This window comes from Zootermopsis nevadensis, unplaced genomic scaffold (assembly GCF_977971745.1).
Source record: "Zootermopsis nevadensis isolate Lab colony 2312 unplaced genomic scaffold, Znev_1.0 Znev_ptg000061l, whole genome shotgun sequence".
Classification (NCBI taxonomy): domain Eukaryota; kingdom Metazoa; phylum Arthropoda; class Insecta; order Blattodea; family Termopsidae; genus Zootermopsis; species Zootermopsis nevadensis.
The window spans coordinates 18788627-18814655 of record NW_028259192.1 but is presented as its reverse complement, the minus strand read 5'-3'; the positions used below and the strand labels follow the sequence as shown (position 1 = coordinate 18814655).

At 36.5% G+C, this 26029-nt stretch overlaps 1 protein-coding gene across 4 annotated transcripts; it reads right to left on the bottom strand.

Moving 5' to 3' along the window:
- Positions 1-785: 785 nt before the first annotated feature.
- On the bottom strand, positions 786-25662 carry Alh (coiled coil domain containing protein Alhambra). 4 transcript variants are annotated; one of them, XM_022074503.2, is made up of 13 exons: positions 25293-25662; positions 25032-25167; positions 24707-24871; positions 19050-19247; positions 16389-17545; positions 14750-15151; positions 14161-14344; positions 13820-14069; positions 11471-11617; positions 10977-11166; positions 10224-10376; positions 9766-9871; positions 786-9267 (listed from the first exon to the last, which is right to left on the bottom strand). In XM_022074503.2, exons 1-13 carry the CDS (start codon positions 25313-25315, stop codon positions 9205-9207), a joined length of 3174 nt encoding a protein of 1057 aa, XP_021930195.2. In that variant the 5' UTR covers positions 25316-25662; the 3' UTR covers positions 786-9204. The 4 variants fall into 4 exon arrangements, with proteins under 4 accessions (XP_021930195.2, XP_021930193.2, XP_021930196.2 ...); XM_022074501.2 differs by having other exon boundaries at positions 25032-25111; positions 25293-25661; XM_022074504.2 differs by lacking the exon at positions 24707-24871 and having other exon boundaries at positions 25032-25111; positions 25293-25661.
- Positions 25663-26029: the final 367 nt, after the last annotated feature.

The following is a 26029-nucleotide window of genomic DNA, read 5'->3' as shown; positions in this document are numbered from 1 at the left end:
AGTCATTCGCACAAATAAGTAAATGCTTTGACAGAACAGCCTCCCATAAAAGACGAGTAGCTGATGCATCTCGCTCAATTCTCATCCCTCTCCTTTCTTGAACACACCTAACAGAATATTCTAAAGAAAAGTTAAAAATCATTAGTGATAAAGCTGATGTACGGCTAGTCCGATTTTACTTCTATGTTGAATGCAAAGTATCTCACTAGCAACCGACTGATTACCTCAAAACAGACACTAATAATACCCAACAATTCCATTTGCATATGTTAACCTCAACAAAAGAATGATAACACAATTGTGCATATAGTTAACAATGCCATTCCATGACAATTATTGCAGTCATTTTCATCATTCTCCTTATAAATGAGTGTAAAAAAATATTCCTTCCACTGCTCCAGAAATTCTTTACTCCAAACATAATTATTAAGTTTGCAATGATTTCCACCTTTCCAACATTGAAACACCAAGACTGAGCTGCATTTCATCCAGTCCATTAAATATTGTTAATCCCTGTACATTCAATAGATCATCATTCTAATCTTTACAAAGTTAGTTCTAAATGTTTTCTAAACCCACCTTTAAATAATGGATATGTACGACTGATACTAGTTTGCCACTTATATACATTTTGGGAAATAAATGTGGCAGAAGGTAACCTGCAGTGCAATAAAACCTGCCTACTTTAGAATCATAATGAACCAGTCTACCATTGTTCGAATTATTCACAATCCTTTAGAATCCAGTTGAAGCAGGTTTTAATGTGTAAAATCAATTTAAAACTATTCTGTATAAATACATTTATGATTAAGATTTTAATATTACAAAGTTGAAAACAAATGGACAAATTTCATAACAAAATGAAACCCTTTTCGGGTATACATCCTTTATCCTCCCAATATACAGACATTTACTACTACCGATTTGTTTTGGTGGAAATACAGGAAAACTTTTTACAGCAAATTTAAATATATTACAATCTCAAGATACATTCAATTAAAGACTGTACACTGGCTCTGTTGTTCCAAAATGTAATCATGAATTATACAGAGCTGAATCATTCATCATGTCCATAATCACAACTAAAAGATGAGTACTGTACTATTATGGACCTAAAAATATCAAATAATGGTCTCGTAGAAAGTCACCAACAGCAATGGAACTTAACCAAATCTGTTGGAAATAAGCCTTAGGTGACCTTCACACTTTAGTTCATTCATGGTTATTGTGAGCGGTAATGCAATGCAGTGAAAATAATGCACAATGTCTGTTTTAGGAGTGTTCACATACCTGTATTTGAAAAAGTCAGTGCAAACAATCAGCCAGGATAGCTCAGTTGATGGTCTGAACAGTTGTGCAGTCTGAGGCATTTTTGTCCTTGTAGTCTATGTCGCATCGTCTTGTATGTAACTGGAGGAAATATAAAAACAAAAGGGAAAAGGTTGGGGGGATGATAGAAATAAATAACATAATAAGAAGAAAAATCAGTATAGTGACTAGCTATGAGCTTGACAACTGGTGTTTAATTCCCAGCAAGGGCAGGAATTTTTCTGCAAAACATATGCGTATAAGTGTCGAATGCAATGGACAAAAATTTTTACTCATACTTCACGTGAAAACCCTAACACAGAATAAGTTTATATCTAGTTCTCACTGCAACAAAACTGTACAATGAAGTTTTATTTTTGACTTCATGTAAGGGTAAGCAAAACAAATGCATATACATAATATGCAAGGCAGGAAGAATGATCCAACTCAATGCTGTTAAGATGCAACATTAAATGATTACAAGTAATGACAAAACTACACACATCTTGGTGTCATTATTTCAAGTCAAGAGTCAATCAAATTAACACCCATATACATATTAAGTAATGTAACATGATCTGCTCATTAGAATCTTGGACATTTTCTTTTACCACATTAATAGCAAAAGATTTACAAAAACTGGGAAACAGCTATGGGTATGAAGAGATAAATCCACAGAAAATAGTTCCTTTCAAATTCAACTAAAATGCTGATTGAATAAATAATTAACAATCACTATACAGCACAAGAATAACAACATTTTAGTGGAAACCCATAACAACATCTAAACCAACATTCTCCTTGAATCAAGATTAATGCCATATAATGTTAGTGCCACAGAATTAACCAAATGGATGTTCATAATACACAACAAACCATTATTGAACATAACCTATAAAATTTTACCCTTTACTTTCGTGCAATTTTAATTTACTATACTTATGAATTAAAGATATGTACTTTTCATTAGCATGAAATCAGAATGTTATGACTTTCAAGAAATGACACCTGTAAAGCTGATGTTTTGTCCTACAGAAGGATGCTTACTCACATTTCCAATACAAGATCATACCATCAGTTGTTATAGTGGATTTGCACTGTATTCCTATCCTAACTACTGTAATATTTTCTACTATTCTGTACTTTTTATACATGACAAAAAGAAGGTACCTCCTGGTGTCTTTATTACTTCACATGGCACTACATTAAGAAAACAGCTTTCACAGCAACCATACAACTTAGCTAAACTGCATGCCCCTTCAGTAGCTGTACCTAATAAAGGCATATGGTATACACAAATTACTTTTAAAACAATTTCAGTTTAACAAATTTCTGATAACCAAGCAATGAATAAGTTAATATTATTTATCAAGAATGAACAGTTTCAAAAACTTGCATACTGGATAACAGAAACTGTCAGACCTAAAAGAATAAAAATCTATGATTGCCATTCTGTAATAAACACAATTTAAATATATGGGATGGTGTCCATGGCCACTTCAGATAATGATGTGTACATTCATACTTACTACATCAAGCACAGTTTGTGTGCAAGTTTTAAGTAAGAGACAAAGCCAGATTGCTCTGCAATTATCTCATTCCTAACAGTTCATCATAAGTTCCATGCATGCATTATTTATGTAGTGGTTTCTATCATATGGCAATGCATAAGCAGCTATTACATTCTAAACTCTGTATCCATTGCTCAACACACCAATGCAAACATGAAACTAACTAAAATGAACTGATACAAATTCTTTAACCTGAATCACACCATCATCTACTTTACAGCACTGACAAAGGGTGTTACATGGCAATAAACACATCACACATTGTTTCTCAGAGATTTTTACAACAAATAACTTTTCATTGCTCAAAATCTTAAACCACAATTCAGATACCTTCTTCATACCAGTAAATGAGATCAGGAAATAAAACATTAATGTTTTGGAGTTTAAGATAACATACCAAATAGCTTCTTAAGACTTCCATACTTCATAATCTGCCAGTCTCCTTCCATGGGCACACAAGATATTAATGCAGACAATAAAATAACATCCAGTAAACAAAATGTTGTGAAAAAATCTTGTGAAAATTTAAAACAAAGTATAATAATAATAATAATAATAATATTAAATATACTATGTACATATTCTTCAGATATTAAAAAACAAAGTCAACAGAAAAATTAAATTCTTTCACATATTATTAAAAGAATTTTAAAATAAGACAAAGGCATCTCATAGATATAAATCACAAACTACATTGACAAAACTTACAATAGCTTTCTTCAAAATATGAACTTGCTTTACATTCAAGGCTGCATTTAACACACATCTCATACTTCAGCCAATATTATGAGGTTGGTTGGGTTTGGGTTTGAGTTTGGAGGTTAGTTACTGTGATGAACAGCCAGCTGGAACACATGTTAAGACATCTCACATGACAATAAAGGCAAATTACATTGTTGGAGTAAAATATGATAAGTAGTTATTTAACCTTGAACACAGCAGTTACCTACCTGGCTTCTATTTAGAAAATGAATATATTAATATAAAATCTACAGGTTATGTACACTGTGATTCATGTGAAATCCCTGCACACCCATGCATAAATACCCAAGATTGGAGGTTGTTTTGAAAGAAACTGCTAAACTGTTCAAAGATAGTGTTGTCCAGCAACTATGTTTTGAGTGGGGGCGGAAAGGCTGATTGACAAGAAATTTGGTGACAGGCAGGATGTGTTTAGCTTCTTATATCAAGTGCATGACAAAGCTGGAGGCCCACAACAATACTAATCTCACATGAAAACCACACCTTTCTTTTACATTTACATCTCATGAACCATTCGACAGAAAGATTAATGGTTAACACCAAAGTAGTTCTTCCTGCCAATTCTTCAATTACGATCTCATTAACATCTTCACTGTTAATAAAAATGTCAGCAGGCTGTATGTTAGCCAATAATCAGCATATTGTATTTGGACACCAACATATTTCATCCCCATATTCCAATACATTCTCAGATTTAAAATTCATGACTAAATTAATATATTGATTGACAGCTATAAAAATTTAATATTACAGCATGCAAAACTGTCCCATTCATAATTCATACTGTGCTTTTCCATGCAGCAGAACTGTTCCATCTTAAAATGCTGAAGGGGTTAACCCTCTGGCCACTGCATACCCAGTATTGTGAAGGAACACTTTCTGAAGAGAGAACACGTAAGGTATATTCAACTACTCCTATGATCCAATAATGATAATGATCCTTAGCATAAAGGACACACAATCAAAACCATAGTGGAAGAATTATATGCCCCAGAGACCAAAATTTTAACTCTGTCAGAGTTAAAGGTTAAAAATGACAAGTCCACAAACATCTGCACTACTCTTGTACCTGAGGCCTTTGGCATGGAATGACTGTTTCTCCTAATAAAATTATGTGTTCCTACTACAGTCTCATGACTGTGTAAGAAGCACAAAAATTTCTACAACAAAGTCTAGAAGTAGTAACGCTGTGACCATGCAGATTGTATACGCACTGCCAGTTATTACATATAACACATATCTTCTGCTACAGATACAAGTTAAGGAGCGAAAACAAAGTCATAACATGTCGACTTTTATAATTGGAAGCTCAGAAATTTAGGCAACTATGACTTAAGGGAAAGTGTTATTCCAGACTTCATATTATAACTTCTCATTTGCAAATGCTTACATTACAAAAATGTGAATTTAAACATTGTAACATTAGGCCATAGACAGTCTTCACTCTAAATAAGCTACTTTCTCTCTGACAAGAGTTTTTTTTATATTCAATTTCACATACAAGGAATACTGTTGGTTATATGTAATTCATATCTGTAACTTCAGTTTCATCAGTGGTATTCAGTACTTCTTCTTTAGAATGTCAATTCACACCTAGCTCTTGCAAATAACTTTCCTGACAGTAACTTTTTAATACTTTCTTCAAGCAGTGAAACCAGAAATATAAATATACGAAATAATTTTTTCTCAAGTTAACAAATTTTGACCCATTTCCAGACAAAAAGTTATGTAAATGGTGATAAGTTGTTTCTCACTTATTTCAAAATATCCTAGCACCACCTATAAAACAACTGACAACAAACACTGGCATAAAAATGCAACAATACAAAACACAACAAAGAAAAGTTTTGAGCTTGACAGAAAGTTCCAGGTAACTGTAATCATCAAGGAATTTTCACATACATACATATACACACACAAATTCCACCTGAAACATTGTATTAGAAAGATAATTTCTGACTACACAAGTTCCAGATAGAAGTATTAAATTCACATGAATTTTCATACAAACAAGATAACTGCACCAATTTGTTTCCCCATTCAGACAAAATGCCTCACAACTTGATGTGAGCCAATTTTTATCAATATAAATTCATTCTGAGACATTCAAACCCATGCCAAGTCACAATAAGCAATGGCAGGAAATCACGAGATGAAATATTGTCTTGGGAAGTGAAGTCACAGAGCAACATAAAGTTCTTCAGACAAAAACAGACACAAAGTAAATTGATTTTTCCTCTCAAAGCCATTTTTAACTCGCCTACATGGATATATCTCCACAACTGTGATGAAGTAAGATGTGAGGCCCAAGACTATTAGCTTACAATTTCATGAATTATTGCTTTTAAAATACTAGTCAACAAAAACTGTACCTTATAAACTGACAGCCCTGAGCATCAAAATAGTCTGATTTAGAAAGAAGAGAAGTTCATTCTGGATAAGTTTTGTACTGTTTTGTTATACACAATTCTTTCAGCTTGCACTATATAAGAACAGAAACCTTACAGTTTACTCAACTTTGACTACATGCACACTTTTGGGAAAAATTAATTCTACTGAAAAGGGGGATGAAAAAGCAAAACAGATCCAACAGAAACAAACAGCTTGTGTGACTACGCTTAACAAAATCAATGTTTCATTAAAATGAGTTAAGTCTGGCCAGAATTTGACACTTGACCTTCATAAATGGCACCTATGATAGCAGAGTTGTCTGTGGTAAACCACAGTAAATGTTGTCTGCAGTCCCAGTGAGATAAACTCAAAACGTATTTATCCTTTCATGTGAAGTGTCTAACCGAACATAAAATTAAAATGGCATATATTTTTGTAAACATTCTCCCATATCAAATACCAACATTTTTCTACTGCGTTGTTTAAAGTGTTGTGACAGACAAAACAATTTTATCAGGTGCGTTGCATGGTTGCAAACACTTCTAAAAACAGACATTTAATAAGAATGTCACAGAAATATGAAAAAAGAACCAACTTGTATGGTGTATCATAATGTGTAGAAATTCATTACTGCTGTATTGATCCACATTCAAGTTTTACAAAGATACTTTACATTTTAATCTACACAAGCCCATCAGGTAAACAAAAGTTACACCACTAATCAGCTTGCAAGTTAGGTGGCATGAAGATTTCATACACCTCAGCACCTAGAGAAGCAGAGTTCACATTCTAGCTGCCTTCAAGCCAAAGAACATGGTTTCAATTGTATATACATTAACACTGTAGTTTACAAGCATTACTACATCAATGTTAAAATTATCATTTGTTGCATGTAACAAACTTATTTTGCAGTTATTTAATACTGTTGATAATATTGTTTATAAACCTTCTAAAGCCAAAGCTTGTGTAAATAGTATTTACAAATTCAGTTCCCACCTCAAAGAAAACAATGAATCTCCATTACAAACATCAAATGGTTCATACTGTTTAGGGAAATAAATTCTATTTATTCTAAAATGAAACCCATAAATCACTCTGTGGGAAAAATGAATGTTAAAGCAGGTGGTACATACAATTTACCACAGAATTTTAAAGAGCTAACAATGCTAACAGATTTAAACATTACTTTTTCACATTCTCTTATATTATGTCTACAGCAGAATTTGGGAGTATTTCATGTAACTTATTTTGTAACTGTTCTATTCCTTTTCTCATTCTCGATTTCCTGTACCTCTCATTGATGTGGGAAAGTAAAGGACTGAGTTGTGGTAGTTGTTGCAAGCCAGTACCCCCACTAACTTCCCAGACACAATTCACTGTTGTTGGTTTACCATAAAGGCATAGAAATAAGTAACACAGCAGTAAAGTAACAGCTGTACAAGCTAATATGCATACACTTTACACATTATTATTGAAAAAATATGTAAAATTAATTTCTTGAAAAAATCATACAAATTCCATAAACTGAATTCTTGCGACTACATGACTCCAAGCCTAAAATGAGATAACAGCTTTCCAGAAACAAAGACATAATTCATCAATCCATCAGGAAATAAAAGAAAACAAACATGTTACATAAATTAAATTGCAAAGTACATCCCACATAATGTGACATAACAGAGAAAAGTTCACAACTTTGTTCTGTAACTTATAATACTCATACTGTTCATGTTACTTTGGCAAAAATATAACAGGAAGTGCCTAAGTGATCCTAAAGCTTTAAATAAAAATTATTCTGTAATTTGTAACATTTACAGTACTGTATCTATGTCACTTTGGCAAAAAGGCAACAGTAAGTGAATACAAAGAGAATGAAACTTAAACAAATGTAATATAATAGAAAATGAGACACTAAGCTACAGATCAAAAAGTATTCCCCCAAATCTACACATACTTTGTCACTTGCACATTCTAATATCTGTGACTCTATACACATAAAAAATCTATTTACAAAGTTTAAATTACAGATTAAAGGTTTTTCTTTTTTTAAACAAAAATATTTTTAGACTGGTAAAATAATATTACAATAAGTGAACATTAACAAAAAACGTTGCATTTCTTTGAAACACAACAAAGGCACCGCTACATTAAAAACGGTGTAATTGACCGAGTTTAACATGATGGAGATGAGATTTGTTTGTACTTTGCATGCTGCATTAGGTCACATTAGGAGGCTAGTACTACCAACAACACTTTTCTTCTTCCATCTTCTTTCCTATTATGCAACATTATTATGAATGTACAGGTGAATGATAACAAAGGATGATGAGGTATTTGCCTGAATACAATTTAATATGCTGAAAATTCAAAGCATTAAAAAATTATTTCTTACAAGATGAGTTAAGAGTATTTTACAATGAGGAAATGTAGAACAGGAGCAGAGAATTTGCAAACATTTGGAAAGTACCCCATTAAATCTCAGTCAATACTACCTATTCTGATAAGAGGTTTCACTAATCTAAACTTATCAAACATGCTAAATTCTCAATCAATTATGAAATGTCCAATGGGGCAGTTACTGTATTTAATGATGCAAAAATTATAAAAACAGTTCATCAATATATATTTTTCTGGACAGAAAATTGTATTTATTAGGATAAAGTATGAGAATTTTGAAAGGCACAAGTATATTTTAACTCAATGTTTCTTTTTTTGGTTATTACACTACTCATGATCAATCAGTTTTTGTATATACTGTAATATACACTTCAAACTAAGGCTACCTGCACATAATCCTTTGACTCCAGATACTCTGGGCTAGCAAAGACCATAGTAAATTTCTCAGCCTGGAATATTTATATTTAAATTTTTTAAAATTCTTCTGATGAGGTCTACGCAATAAGTGAAAAACTGTACATAACTGCCATCTTTCCACAATGAAATATTTGTACAGTTCTTCCACCATTAAATAACCATCAATAATTTTGATTATATGTATATCTAATGCTTAATACATATCAATTTAATGTCACCCATTATTCTACACAAAATCTAAAAAGTTAATCTGTTAAAATCAATACACTGTATTCAGGCAAATACATAATTCTAGTCTGACAAACACAACAAAATTATTATGGGGCTCAGGGTTAGTAACAAAATCATTACATTATGTTCAACTTGGTTTCGTTGATGGCATCTGGTGATGGAGATCATTAACAGTATCCCTTCGTATCACCTACAAAGAAAAATTATAATAGTTACACTAATCCAGAGGTGGTTTAATTACATAAGGAAAGAAAAAATAATGCAAAAAACAACCACTTTTCTATAAGTGAAACTAATCTGAATTTACTAAACTACAAAATCATCATCCCCCCTTCCGACAAAATTCCAGACATTTCCATTTACAGAAACTTCATTAACCGCAGTTATCAAGTAATGAGTCTGTCCAAGCGGTGTCACTATTGCAGTAAAGTATATTCAACTCAAGTTGTACAATCTTAATTGTACCTTTCAAACTTCTCTTAATTTCTGTTTAAAAATGAAGGCATTTGAATAAAGTGTTTTAATTTCCTTCTGTTGGTTCATATTTCATATAGTGAACTCAAGAAATGTGTTGTTTTGTATGCAAGTACTAATTCCAGATCCTGATTTGCAATAAAATATGTATTTATTTTATAGAAATAAATCCCAATTTAGTTACATGAAAAAAATCACTGTGACTGATAATTACCTGCTGAGTGGTGACTACAGGAACCTGTGGATTCTGATGTGAGGAGACAGTAGCTGGGGATGAGACTACTTGGTACACAGGGTAGCCAGACTGCTGCTGACTTGATCTGTATCCATAGAAACATACACCAAAAACAACACAAAACTAACATTTGTTCTAATACTTTCGTTGTTTTGAACTTAATTCATCAAAAGTTTTTAAAAAAGTCATATTTGAGACAAGTATCCCCAAAGTTTGAAACTATCAAAATATGCTTCTAAAACTATACAAAATTCATTGCTTGAAGGTAAACTTATAGAATACAAACAAACACAAAAAGATTATGTAACTAAAGTGGACAATTACTTGATGATGCAGGCTGATGACAGCAGTAGTATTTCATGCATGCCACAGTTTGTCATATTGCTACATCAGGGTCCTGTGGAACAATTCAATTGTTAGAACATATTGCACTGTACCTCCTAGCATCAGCTCCTCTCAGTGAGTCTGGTGTTGCCGAAGTACTACGGACAACACCTGGGGTCGAGGACGCAGGTGACACAATAGCAGAGCCTGGAGGTGGGTTCAATGGTGACTGACTCAGCATGTAACCACTGCTCGCTGGACTCTGTCTGTGGGAAGCAGCATAATACTAATAAAAATTCATGAAATCTGGCTAGCTTCACATGACATAAAAGCTGAAACAATTGTCACTGTATTTTATTTACTTGCCACAAACATTTCAGATGGAGATTTGTGTTGAGATGAGCTGTGAGCCAAATATGATCAGGAGAAAAGTTGCCTTTCACTCATTCCACATTCACAGCAAAGTGCAGAAAACATTAACAAGTACATGTTCATCTAGTTACTGTTTTGTAACCAACACATTTTTATAAAACTTTACACTGGGAACTCTCATTAAAATATGCAAACACAACACCTTGACAGTAATGAAATTAACCATTTACAGTATGTCACTTTACATGAAGCACTAAATAAACACAGTGTTTTTCAATTGTGTAAGTTAATAATGTAAGTTACTTTCTATTACATGCATGCCTTGGGCATATGCACATCCATCACAGAACTGGGAAAAACGATGCGTACGTAAAACTAAACGTATAATTTATATGTGTATTTTCAAGCTGCTATTCCTTCCTGCTGCATGAAGTTAAAGATGTTACCACAAATTCCTTGTTACTTTTTGAGTCCTCTTGCAACCTAATGCCTACCTGACTGTTGGACTTGGCTGGGCAGCTGGGCTGCGGTGTTGGTGTGGGTAGCCTGATGGTGGACTGGGATCTGGCGGCAGTCCATTTTCCATAGGATGAGATGAAACATATGTATTGTTGATGCGAGGATTTCGAGAGGGGTCAGAGTGCTGATGTGACACCGAACCAGACCCTGGGTGGACATTATTCACTGGAGAAGAATACACTTTACTTTCAACAAATTCTGCAAAAGAGTTACTTACTATGAACTATCTAGACTGTCAGAAACAAAACAAAATCTTGCATAGTTTTTGGGTATGGCTTTGAAAATATACAATTTTATACCTCACAGTGAGAATTTAACATATAAAAATTAATTTTGCAATTATGAGATGAATACAATAAGCAAATACTGCTAACTTTATGGCTGCTCTCAAATATTCTAAAAACAAATATACATATGTCCACTAATTATTCCAGATGACATACTTCAAACTTGTGTTAAAAGGGATTACCTGGAGCAGGCTGAGTTGTGAGAGGGATTGCAAGCCTAGCATTAACAGCCAAGAGATGATCCCGCCTCTGTAAGAGACTGTTCACATGCTCCTCCAGACGTAGGTTTTCTGCTCTCAGCTGGTGGAGACATGACAGCAGGGATGCAACTACAACACAGCAATTTTACTCTGGCATAATGAGATTTAACCTTTACATTTCAATTTTCACTTTCATGCAATCACTTATGAAAGACTTTAATGTACACATTACAGTCCCAAGTGGGATATATCATCTTGGAAGATTTTGTAAAATGTATAAAAGTATGCCTTCTGCATTACTACATGTGTCTGAGTAGACTTGCAGACAACACAGATAATAACAAAATTAATTGGTTTCTACATTATGTTGAAGTTTTTCATCCTCCTCTATGTGCCAAAACACTAGAAGTTCTGTATGCATTAACAGTGTCACAACTTTCCTCTTTCAACAGCTTATTCATGTAATGTTGCAAGTGGCAAGATGTCTTTGATTTCAAGATTTCCAATGCATATTCTGCAAACAGTGTGGCAATCAGTATTGGAAATATTAAGTTCAGTCCCAAATGCAATTATAACTTTCGGTATCAGACTACACAGCCAAAATGGTTTTTTCAATGGACAGTACCATACAGAGTTGATAATTATTCAAGGTAAGAATATTTACTCTTATTAAACCACTGAAGGTAAAGCTCATCTAAGTATTATGTTTATGTAGATTGTTCCTACCACAAAGAAAACACAACAGTTTGCCATCACAAAGACCAGTCAGTTTATGCTATTATTCATGGAAATGATCGGTATACTCTGAGAATCATAAGAAACCTATAAACACACAATGTGGGAAAGTCCAGTTACAGGCTGTTAAAACAGGTTGTTCATACAGTTACTACTGGGTTTTAAAGTACTGAACTTGCATGAACATTTTATTTTGTGGATCACAGCTCAACTTTGACAATGCATTTCATATGCACTTTAAAGTATTATAGATATGGTATGTTTCATAAAAATTAATTTGCTCTTATCAGTTATAATGAGATAATCACAAACATTCAATGATTTATTTTTAGAGTGATTTATATATTTCCATGTTTTGAACTGACTACAGTGAAACCTCGATGCATCGTTTTCGGCGGGGGTGGGAAATAAAAACGATGAATGCGGGAAAACGATAGATGCGGGAAAGCATTAAAAATTTTAAAAAAAACAATGTTTCTCTTTCAAAGTTACTTCTTTTTGCCAAAAAAGTCTTTAATGGACAACTGGTTTGTCGAAACTTTACGTTTTAGGCCAAACAGAGCCCTTTCCACGTTCAAAATGTTTTCTTCGTCACGTTCACTAATATTATGCGCATAAAAGAACGACTTCACTTTTGCCAATGCAGCGTGTGCTTCGGCAAAACTCGGCAAAGTTCGGGCTCGCATTCGTCGTCTTGATCTTCCTCACCGCTCCAACCCCCTTTGCGGACAATAACAGGAAGAATGGAAGTACTATTACTGCCGAACTCAACGAAACGTAGCTGTAGAAGACACGATATGAACCAGAAGAATGAAAAAGTTTCGCTCGCCTTTCCTTTGTACTTATAATAAAAGCATTTGTGAAGAAATTCAAACTGCACATGCCATCTGGCATCGCTGGAACGAAATATGAGTGCACCCAAATTAAAATCGTAAAATTTCTGACAATGGGCACCGCCATTCACTCCAACTATCACCCCTGCACCGCTGACCCCTCATTCCAAAAGAATCTGTGCTGGTTGGGCGACATAACAGGTTACCGCTACTGTTTATTCCAAAAACATTGTGCGTCTTTCGGTATTAATTTATCTCTAAACCCAGCATTTTAAATTCTCAGAAACAATCATTGCGGGAAAATTGTGGGCCGGGACTAAGATTTTTGAACGATCGATGCGATAAAACGATAGTTCGAGGAACGATAGAAGCGGGAAAATGTAACATTATTTTATATGGGATGTATCCGGGACCGGACAAAACGGACGATGCATCCGGGAAAACGATAGTTCCGGGAACGATGGATAGAGGTTTCACTGTATAACAAAATGTGTTCATCACAGAGCTAATTTTTCATGCTATCATGAATTTTCATAATGGACTTCCAATGCACAAAGAAATACGAGAAACATGAAGACAGAATGAAACAATTTAACAAATAAAGAGTGCCAAGAGCCAACAAGGTAATAAAGGAGGGCAAAACAAGATAACACTGTTATTATCATACTTTGCAACTTGTATAAATGTACCCGAATTCTTAGTATCACAAAAATTTAGAGCATAGCATACTGGTAACCTTAATCATACTTATTGTAGGACATACTATCGAAGTGCTGAGCCTGTTCCATTAGAAACTGGCTGCCTTGCTCCCACTGTCTCTCCAGCAACTGGTCCAAACTCTGAGGAATGCTTCCCACAGCTGCTGTACCAGTGCTATTCCCTGCATGGTTGCTAATACTACTGGTAGGATTAATCACACTTGAACTAGCAGCATTATTGCAGATGGGGTTGGTGGTGGTTCCGGCAGTGCTGCCATGTGCTGATGCTCCCGATGCACTGTTTGCATTGCGAACCTGTATCATACCACCATCATAAATAACATACAGACACAAAGAGCATCTAAACAGCTAACCTTCTCTGTCCCTTAGTCATCACTGTACTTACTGAAGCAATAACCCGACTGTGTAGTTGAGGTCCAATTAGTGAGGTTGTGGAATTGCTGGAGTCATTGAAAATGCTGTGAGCCTCCATCTCAGCTGACAGGGTATCTGACATTTTTTGTGCCATTGTTGATGATGGATTTAGCTGATTGCCTAGCATATGTGGGGCACTCACACCATTCTGAAACCTGTCAACAGCAAATCGAGTTGACAATACACAAATGTTTTGAATGCAAGAACAGAACATTTTTACAGCCAATTTTTTTTTACATAAATACCAAATTTTGAAGAAGAAAAAAATGATACAGGCATTGCGACTAGCAACACACACATATACACAAACACAATAACCAGGCTTTGATAATCATGAATCACACTGTGTTCTTAATCTAATTAAATCTAAGAATTCAGAATTAAAACACAAAGTAACAAGAAATACAAGATGAAAAAGTGATTTGTGAATAAATGTTATAACTGTTACAGACTCTGGCCAGTCCACAAATCCAAAATTATTTTAATGTTGTCTTATCACTTAAAATTTCTAAGCTATATTTCCTTTTTCTATTTTACTTATTTTTTTAAATACTACTCACAGTTTGATATCCTTGTCATCTCTGTCTCGGCCACTGCTACTCCGTTTGCTGCTCTTTGTTTTGCTGTTACGCCCACCTGAATGAATTGACAATGTTTCTGATCCTGGACTACTTGGAGGTGAGTCCTTCACAATGCTGCTGGTTGGGATTACAGCAGTTGTGGTAGAGACATGTATAGGTACAGAGTGTGTCATCACTGGGGGTGGTGTGGGGTTGTTGCCGTTGCCCCCACGACTTCCTCTCTTACTACTGTTATTAATACTAGCTCCTGTCACAACAGCTGCTGTAGTAGTGCTGGTGATAGCAGAGGTGGTAAGTCCAGTCATTGTAGTTGTTACCACTGTTCCACTGTTGCCACGTTTCTGTTTGCGACCCTTCTCTGGCTTCTCTGTTGACTGTGTCCTACATAAGAACATCATCAAACAGTATTTCTTTGGTTAATGTAATTTCCTTATGACAGTTTTAGCTTTTTATAATCAAGAAACTGATGACACTGCACTTTCCAAAACCATGCATAAACATGCCACAATTACACACATACAGAGTTATCAAAAAGTCCTTGTCCATCTGCAGTAATTTCTTTTACATTAAAAATAAGTGTCTGAAATGGTATCCACAAACTTTCATGTCTGTATTGAAGCATTAAATTTTGTGCTAATAAAAAAGACCGAGTTCAATGACAGTATTGGCTGTCTTGATTCCTGGAGAGATGACTATTTAAACTGTACATGTCTTTGAATGCTCCTCCAAATTTAATCCTCATTCAATTTTGTAATGAAGGGACAGAAAAATCAAATTATGGTACCACTCAACATTGACAGTGTTCAAAAAAAAAAAATAGGCCACATTTTCAAGCAGATATATTATCTACTTCATCATGTGTAAAGCACTGATAACCTTCCAGATCTTGCAATAGCTGCCGCTGGTGCAGTTTCACATAGCTTATCAAATGGTGTCAATGAAGCATTACCTTAACATCAGAAATTTGTCCTCAAATTTTCAGTGTTAATTCAATGTATGTATGTGTGTGTGTGTGTATATATATGTGTGTGTGTGTGACATGCACACATACACACCAAATGTTATCCACAAAATGGACTATTCAGTACTTACAAACTAAGCACACAAGAAACTTTCCCAATTCTGTGAAAGGAAGTAACTTACAACAAAGTAATCAGGGTGTGTAATGGTTATAAAATAGCACAGGAAAAAGGAAGAAAGAAGGGGGGGACCATATCAACCAACCACACATGTCAAACAAAAAGTGTGAAAAGCAAATGCTCTTTTTGTACAGGATTACAACAATCTCATTGGCCAGTGTTTATTTTACAGATCAACAACTGGTTACTTACCTGACAGAGAAGAAATATATGAGTAGGTGGTACATAATATTTCACAGGTTTCTCAACATAGCAGTAGTAAACATTGTGACTATATACATATAACACAGAGAAATAAATAGACCAGCCATTGTTTAGAATGCAGATGGTGAAGGATTTGTTTGTTCAGAGCAGCAATATGAAAGGCACATTATTTTATACTTACATTAGAAATAAGGTAGTTAAACACTTCATGCTTACAGCGTCATTTCCTAATTTCAGATATGACAAAATTACAACAGGAATCAATATTTACTAACCGGGCTCTCTTGCCAGGTTGGTCCTCTAAGTGTTGTTGCTGCTGATGTACTGCAGATGCATTAGCTGCTGTCACAACTGCTGCATTGCTAGTTACCACACTTGACTGCTGCAGCTGTTGGAACAATGTTGGAGCTGATGTCACCACAGTGGATGCTGCTGATGTGGGAGGCTGGATGGATGTGGCAGCCAGTGGTACTGACACCACTATACTTCCAGAACTAATTGCACTGCCCACTGACCCTGCAGCACTAGGAGCTGATGTGATCACATTACCTGACAACGGTCTAGAGTTTACGTTGCTCACGACAACTGATTCTGAGACTGTGGATAATGGCATGGGGTTGGGGCCACTAGCACTCATCCCAAAAAAACCTCCACTCTCTACCTTTAGTTTCTTGGAGTCCCCAAGCATTCCTCCACTATGATTATCAATACCTCCAGAACTGACAGAAACATTACCTACAACAGCATTAACACTGCCCGCAACAGTTGGCATGCCTGTGGTACCACTCACTATAGATACTGGGGTCTGCACAGAGGTAATATCAGATGAATTATCTGGAGTTGTTGGCGTCCGACTTCCACCAGCTTTTCGTTTTTTTCCCGTTATGTTAGAACTACCAGTACTAGAATTGGTAGAAGCTGGGATAGCAGCTGATGAAACACGCATATTTGCTTGTGACACTGTGGGTATATCTGCACCAAACACACTTTCACTCTGAGTCACAACTGTCTCAACAAAGTTAGAAGTGGTGAATTTAGTGTTGCCACTAGTAGCAATACTTGCAGCCGATGTTGCCATAATGGCACTGGATGAAAGATTTGAAGCATCCTTGAGACCTACCAAAGAGTTTGATGATTTGTTTATGTCAGCCAGGTCACCACCTGCATTAGTAGATGAACCATCACCAAGGTTTGGGCTGTGTCCGCCTACAACACTTTTACCACCTGTCGCTCCAATCTTTGATCCCACGACTGCAGAGGTAGTAGTAGTAGTAGTAGTAGTAGTAGTAGCCTTACCTGTCCCCTTACGCTTCCCACTCACACCTGCCTTAACCATACTATCAGGGTCCTTCTCTGGAGAGGAGTCAGAAAATCCGTTGTCTGCTGGAATTGGTTTATATGGTGGGATAGTCTTCACATTGCCACCTTTCTTCTGAAAATAAAACAACATGAAAGCATGAGCCATCCTCACATTCTGTATTACATTTTTACTTAAAGAGGGAAAATAAATTATACAGCATGTCAGACTCCTGAGGTGAATATGTTCAGAATACCATCAGCTTATAGCACACCACACACACTATTCAAATTGCTGTAATCAGTAACTATTGCATAAAGAACTAATTCTGATGTTGAATGAAAAATGAAGGATTTGAGGTTTTCATGGTGGTGAGTCTGAAGATTGCTGTCTTCTGGGTGGTTGTGCCGTGTAGTCTGGTAGATATCCACCAATGTTTCAGATGTCATGCTGCCTCCAGCATCAGGGCGATGAATGAGCCATGTGAGCGGAAAGGGCTAGGTTTATAGGGATCGGACAATAGACGGACTAGCCTAATCCTAACCAATGTGGACTGGTGTCAAATCAGGCATGGGTGTGGGGAGCAGCCTGCTGATAACTGGAGCTACTCAGAACCACTTGTAGGCAGAATGGTTACACTGACCAACAGATCCAATGAGCCCTCAACCCACTACCCCCGGAGAGACCAGCCTTGGTTGCCTTCCTGCCCTGCATTGGAACAATTTTCAACTGCATCAGCAGGCTGCTGGCCAGGCATAACATCAAGTCTGTAAGTCTTCCACCAAAGAAGATTCCCAATTTTCTTTGGTCGGTGAAGGATGACTTAGGACTCAAGATGCCTGGTGTATACAGCATTCCGTGAGTTCGGCAAAGTGTACATCGGATAGACCGACCGTTCCACTGAGACTAGGGTCAAGGAGCACCAGCACCACATCTGGCTGGGACAGCCTCAGAAATCTGCCGTGGCCAAACAATGCTTCAACCTGGGCCACAGCATCCAGCTCCAGGATACCTCTATCCTTTCAACAAAATCTAGATACATGTATCAGATGATCAGGGAGACCATCAAAATTGAATTACATCAAGGAGGATGGACTTCGCCTGAGCCGATCATGGAAGCCCCTCATCCACTCTCTACGAGGGCTCTGGGAGCATCCCAGATAGCACTGTTTGCCCCACCTGGGCCACTAACCACTCTGCCCCTCTTTCAGGGCACATCCAGCCCTGGCCAGTGCTCCCTTCCACTCTCCACCCAACTCCCGACGTCCGGTGCCCCACCGGACGGACTCCCTGAGGCCCTCTAAAGGGCTGTTTCTTGGACCTCTCTCTCCTTTCTCTCACACACCCTACGACATGCCCACGCACTACTATTGGTCACCACACACACACCTGATTTGATACCAGTCCCCACTGATTAGGATTAGGCTACTCCATCTACTGTCCGATCCCTGTAAACCTAGCCCTTTCCGCTCGCATAGCTCATTCATTGCCCTGATGACAGAGGCAGCATGACCTCTGAAACATTGGTGGACTTCTACCAGACTACACGGCAGCAATCTTCTGAATGAAAAACCTCAAATGCCTTTAACAAAATATTATTATTTAACTATCCCACATTATAATGTGAAAATATGCTTACAAGTTTTGAGTAGTGATACTGGCAATAGCCGCAGTACTTGACATTGTCCAGGTAATTACCAGCCTCTTCGCATAACAAGCCAAGTGCCTGAGCACATGTCACATGGAACTGCTGCCTGCAACCAGTCTTATTACACTGCATACATGCACCAACCGTTGCACGAGAACCCTTTCCTTGCTCTTCACATATATAGCACGCCTACGACATGTCAACATAAACAATAACATTAATATAATACATAACAAACTTAAAGCAGTCATACAGAAAACAACTGTTTTGACTTCATGCTTGGCTCCTTTCCACAGCAAGTGTTGCACTTGAAAGAAAGAAATCCTCATGCCTCGGCTGTCTACAAACAACTGCAGCAGGCTACAGAGGTGTTATGTATATTACTCAATGCTTTATACATATAATTTTCTAATGGGCTGTGAATTTTTGACTAGTCTGCAGATCTTAACATTGTGTACTTGAGCTTCATCATGTATCTGTATATATCATGGATAGGCACACATTTCAGACACAGTTATCAGGATAGTTACAATTAATAAACCAACTTTTCTCAAAAAAAAAATGAAAATGTCTTGTCAACTGCTAAAATTGTTACAATGTGGCATGTTTTTGTTGTAACATCTCGTTTAAGTTACATTCTTTAAATATGGTAAAAAGTAAAGTCAACCCATTACATGCTAATGTTGGCACTTAGAGCACTCATTCTCAACCTCAACACTAGAAGGGGCTAAGTGATCAGCAGCACTCTCCGGCTGCCCTTTTTCCCCAGGGAAAGGATCCCAGTAACCACTGGACAGGAGGGTGGGCAGGACCCAGAGCCGGTCTGGATGCAGAGGCTAAATGAAAATCCTCTGCCCCTGTCGGGGATCAAACCCCAATCATCCAGCCCACAGCCAGTCACTATACTGACCGAGCTATCCAGTTCACCTTTAAACATGGTAATTGTGTCCAAACAAATCAAGCACACACAATTTATTTTTATTTTATCAAATGGGAACAGATTTAAACACCTGTATTACAGGGCTGCTGTTCAGATTTTAATTCCTGGGTTAATGATTTGGCAGTATGTTAGCACAACACACATTCAGCTGAACTGCATGTAACCTAATGCATGGATGATGAAGGTTAAACTCAAATGAGAAAGTAATTTTAGTCCCTCCTTTTCTGGAAAATGTGACACTAATTTGCACTTTTTAATTTCTTCATCACTGCCATATTTTGTGGTAGAATGAATTCCCCCCCCCCTGCCCCAGGAAAAGAAAAGGACTGCAATGAACTTTTGCACATTCTGCTACCAATACACAAATCAGACAACCAGCCCAATAACCAAACCAATAAGTTGTCATGTGTACCAGAATGATAAACTTTGGTATCACTATTATAAGTAATTCATACGTTACAAACAAGACACGGATGCAGTCATCATTTACTTCAAGGCACCACCCAAAATTAGCCAGGGGTAATTGAATATCCCAACCTGGATAGATGATACCCTAACACAAATATGAGTTTAATATTCTTTCAAAACTCTGAGGTCCAGAGATTGCACTTTAAAACAAGCCAATGACTGCTTCCTACCCAATCCCTTCCAATTTGTCAGTCACACAATCATCCTACCATTCAATGCCATGTAACATAAGGAACTCAAAATCACTGCTAAATAATCAAAGAATTGCCTCTGGCAGTAGAACACGAAAGTCCCATTAACACCAAAGCATGCCAATAGACATGACTAATCCAAAACTAAACACAGACTTCCATTCTCACATCCGGTCTCTCAAAGGCCCATCTTATCCTCTCACCTCCTTGATCTTCAAACCAGCCACTTTCCAAAATGTTTCCTCCATCAAAATTCTGTACCCATGTCTTGAATCCACATGTCCAAAGAGAAATGAAAGGGATAAATTGTTCACTTCAACAGCAGTTTCTATCCAATCTCTACTGGTCCATTATCCACATTACATGCCTGCCAATGTTGTCACAAGCTATGTGACAAATTTTTAAAACATTTACACATGACTAAAAACTAGTGATGAACTTCTTAGCAGGCCTTATGTAATAGTTGTACAGAAACAATCTTCTTCCTATTTCATACTTCTGCTTATAAAAGTCTTAATACTGTCAATCATTATTCACTGATTAGGGAATATTCTGATAATGCACAATGATTTATATTAATTTTAGACATAAAAAGAAATATGTGCTTTGTTATTCATATGGGTATCATAATTCCAACAACTTATGACAATTATAAGGGCATGAAAGCTCCAAAATGGAAAAAAGCCTGTAATACTTTGATATATCTTATCAATACATTGAACAGTCACACATCTCTTTTTCACATATAAGGATTTGATGCACATTATTCACCAACATATGCCTATAGCAGTAATAGTGAAATGTTTTCTGTTGAAATTTAGACATATATTTATACTTTTCTAAACATATATGAATTCAATTAAAAGTAAGAATACAATGGTTTCAGATAGTTTAGCATAATTTGCATGAAGTTTGGGTTGGATTTACTGAGCATACATAAAACAAAGATTCAGGAACAAGGGTGGTGAAGATAATGTCATGCTAAATGAGCACAAATAGTTAGATACCATGTTTTTACAAGTGCATTCTCCACATACACCCTGGAACATCTGTAAACATGCAATATGGTGCCCATATACAGTGTCCGGTAACTTTATGTCAGTACTACAGGACCTTATTGCTGAGGTAATTCCCAGTCACAAATGTCTTATGAATGGAGGACTAATTCCCACTCCCTTAAATTTCTATGAAAAACAGTGTATGCAAGCAAAGTAAACAGAAAATGCAAGTTGCATGAATTTTGAATTTCAAACATCTGTAGTTCCATAACTACTGAGGTCCAGTGACTGCAGCGGTCAATTCTGCTAACCACTATAGCCAATCCATCAGCCAGAAAATGGCTCACTGAGGTACTTCTGAGCCATGCCTCATGGCTCAGAGTGGTTTATCTCCCCCATCTCTATGGTCTTTGCACACTGCAGTCTTCACTCGCTCCCGTAGAGAGGGAGGCAGTCAGTCTGTGTGTGCCTTCAATATAGGGTGGACATTTGGGTAGAGAGAGGGGGGGACAAAATTTCAGTCTGTTGTGGTGATGGGCTGAAATTCTGTTTGGTTGCGGGACTGGAAATAATTGCTAGTCGGAACTCCAGCCGAGGCCTGAGTCATGTGAGTTTTTGGTTTGTATCTGTTTGATTGTTTCTTGTCATTCTCTGTGCATATTCATTTTTTTTATTTCTATACTCAATACAGTTTGTTATTGTCATACATGTCCCTTATTTTCTGTTTGCCTTAATAATCCTGATGACTGTACCACCTCAGCATACTCTGGGATAATAGTGTCACATCTGTTCGAGTATTCTCTGGAGGGTTCTAGCTGGCATTAGAACTTCCCTTTTTGAGAGCGCCAGTGGGCGCACTTCATAAATGTCAACTTAAAGTATATCTGTAATCATGTTTTGTCATTCAAAACATCCCAATGACACTGATGTTCTATGTAAGGTTCAAATCATCTAGAATTTCAAATATCCAAAACTCCATAACAGTTCACAACTGGATGTATGATAAGATCCTGGGATACTAACAAGAAGTAGCCAGTCATTCTGTATATGCAGATAAATTTGAGTTTTACAATCAAACGTGTTTACCCCTCCTACCCGCGTAACTGAACCTGTATTTTACTGACTGGTATTAGCCCAAATACAAACTATTCTAACTTACCCAATGCAACTTGTCACCATATTGAACAAGATAAACCCATGATGGTCACAAAAGTGAATTCAATTTTTATGCACAGAATGTCTTACAGATCTGAAATGTGTGTGAAAGTAATTTGGTAGTCACCAACAAACTTGTTATAACATGAATTCCAAAATAATAATAATAATAAAAAAGAGAATGAACTTACACTTATCTTCTCCAGGCATCAGGGTGAAGAAATTCTCACACAACCTCAGTTACTGATTGACATGGTTCATGTCACATAAAAGAATATGAAGAGGGGGAACTCAGTAACCAACCCCTTAGATGAATTTGATGAGCAGGTGCCTTAAACAATGACTGAAATTCTTTCAATCTTCAGTGCAATAAGATCTATATCTTCCCCCTCCCTAAGCACCTACATGGTGTATAACAGGACAGCTTTACCTTCACTTTTACTTCAGTGATTAATATCAGTGGCATTTATATGTTTGCAAATAATCTGTGTGCTAGAACTAAGGAGGCTGGCGCTTACAGATCAGAAATGAAATTCTATAATGTTTATTTCAAACAGTTAGAATCTCTAATATGCCCAAAGAATAAAACATGGCAATAAGAACATGTACATACTTTTCCTACAACTTTGGGAATCTACAGAAAAGAATACAAGAGCTATGAAAATAAATTTCTAAATGTTGGTCCAGCTGTCATTATCATTAATGTAGTAAGAGTTATAAGAGTTGAAAAGTTCATTGTGGGTCATGTTCTTTACTATACTGGAGAAATGATAATCTCAATGGTATAAATATTTAATAACACTTCATCAATTGCAAAGATTATATTTTTCCATATCATAAAGTGACTACCTATGGCAAATTGGAAAGGATGTGGAAGGTTTAATGAACTATTTTAAGGTACTCTTCTAGCATTTCTCTAGAGAAACTGAGGAAAATCATTAAAAAATAAGGGGAAAAAACAGAACCCAGCAGCTCATATCATTTAATGATAATAAATAATTAATAGCATACTTAAATAAAGCAAAGCCACATTCCTAATATCTCAATTTTCCAGGTTAAACAATACTGACTGTGGCCCTAAGTAGGATAAGTGAATGATTCCACCCACTGTTCCCCTATTGGTTCCCTCTCAGACAAGGACACTAGGCTCCAAGCGCCAACTGAATGAAAATTACAACAGACAGCATCACTTACCAAGTCAGGCCTAAACACAGGATTATGAGACAATTCTTGAATAATGCAAACTAATTCCATACTCAAATGACTGATAGCTCAAGAAAACTTTATTGCAAATCTTTTGTTCCTAAATTTTGGCACATGCAAATACCAAAACTCTTCACACACACTTTTCTGTCATTGGTGGAATTTTAATTGTAAAAATTATGAATCAATCTCATTTATACAATAAAATCCATTACACTTCTAACATATGTTATTTGTTTTTTTCCATGTGTCGGTAATATAAGTCCAAAAGGTTTCAGATTATTTCATATTGATAAGACACATGCATATCATACATCCATTAGCAGCAAACAAAACTGATGAACTACTGAATGACTTCCAGCATCTTTGCACTTTTTTAGTATGTTCAGAATAAACAACACATTACAAGGCAATGCAAACTATGGGGCTTATCCGAACTAAAGAAAGTGCCATAAATTATAAGTTACGGCTTAGTTTCAAATTAAAGAGACCAAACAACAAATCTAACATAATAAACAAAAGGGGAAAAATAATAATAACCATCAAGCACAACACTTTTCAAACTGAATTAAATACCACCCAAAAGAAAAAGAATTAAATACCACCCAAAAGAAAAAGAATTCATTACATGTAAAATAGCGAAGAATGCTTTTCAGTAAAACATGGTTTGCTACAACTGAACAAGCTGATTACCTTACTGAAGCGTTCTGTAGGGATGAGTTGCAAGATGATTGGTTCCATCGTCGTCACATTGCCAAAGCGTACCTCAGGAATGTACAGTGCACAAACCACATGAGCCCAGGCACTATTGTCAGTTTTTTTGAGTGCACCATCCTTGCTGGGGCATAGCTCACATCGCTGTAGACATGGCAGTACAGCACAGGAAATAGACAACAATAAAACTACCTATAAGCTTGTACAGACAACCCACAAATCTTGTACAGCGAACGAAATATAATGCAACATGTGGGAAGGTAAACGGAAAATGTTCTGTAAAGTGGAATATTTTAACACTCACCACTCTAGCGGCACGTTCTTGACTCTCACATTTTCGACAAAACCATGGGCCTGTTGGTACTGTCACAATTCCATAACACGCTGCAAAGAGAATGGCTACAAAAGTGACCTCTATATGGAGTTGATTACTTTTAAATCTGCAATGCAATCATAACCTCTTTCAGTTCTTTTTATTACAGTCTTCAATACCAAGCTAGGGAGGTCTAGGCCTATCTCTGAGTGGGTCTTAGTCAACAAAGAATCTATTTTGGGGCACACTTACCCTGGTGTACTGCAACGGTGCATCCTTGACCATCACAATAAACGAGGGGGTTCTCAGCCCACCCTCGTTCATCCGAACATACACAGCACCCTCCTACCATTTCCTTCATAATGGGATAAAAATGCCTTCGCTGAACTAGCGTCACTTTAGAAGTGGCTTGTTCTTCATGGTTATGCAGTTTCTTACACCATGTTTCACGAATTAACTATCACATTTAAACTTACATATTTTAATTAATACAATATCTGCACTGATTTTACTACCAGTTTTATGTTTTACACATTCTTCTGCACGTAATAAATATTGATGAACACACCATTTTACACACAATAAAATAGCGCATGCGTAATGGCGGGAGTACATAGGTCCGCGCAAAAACAGTCGAAAATCGAAGGGACACCGTTCACAAAAGTGATGATTGCTACATGAAACAGGTAAGGCTTCAAATATTACAATAAGAGTACGTGTTGGTATATTGTGGTTAAGATTGATCGAAAAGTGTGCCACAAAATAGGATTGTGGCAGTCGTGGGAACTACAGACCTATGTGGTTATGTATATGTGTACGAATGTGGAGAAGCCTGATAGCCTGCAAAGTTAAACTCACCAGAAAAAGGTTTCACAATATCCCACCTTTTACAGCATCTTAAGACGAACAAATATATAGACAAGGAACATTTAATAGCACTATTACTGTCACAACATAAAGACTGCCAAACGCCATTATTGCTGCACATT

Excerpts from the sequence above, each read along its gene's own strand:
- Alh (XM_022074501.2), bottom strand. The coding sequence starts at position 25,401 with ATGAAGGAAATGGTAGGAGGGTGCTGTGTATGTTCGGATGAACGAGGG. Across the intron at positions 9,872-10,223 it reads AGAGGAGCTGATGCTAGGAG|ATCAAGTCAGCAGCAGTCTG; the intron begins GTACAGTGCAAT and ends CTATGGATACAG. Across the intron at positions 9,268-9,765 it reads CTGTAGTCACCACTCAGCAG|GTGATACGAAGGGATACTGT; the intron begins GTAATTATCAGT and ends TTTTCTTTGTAG.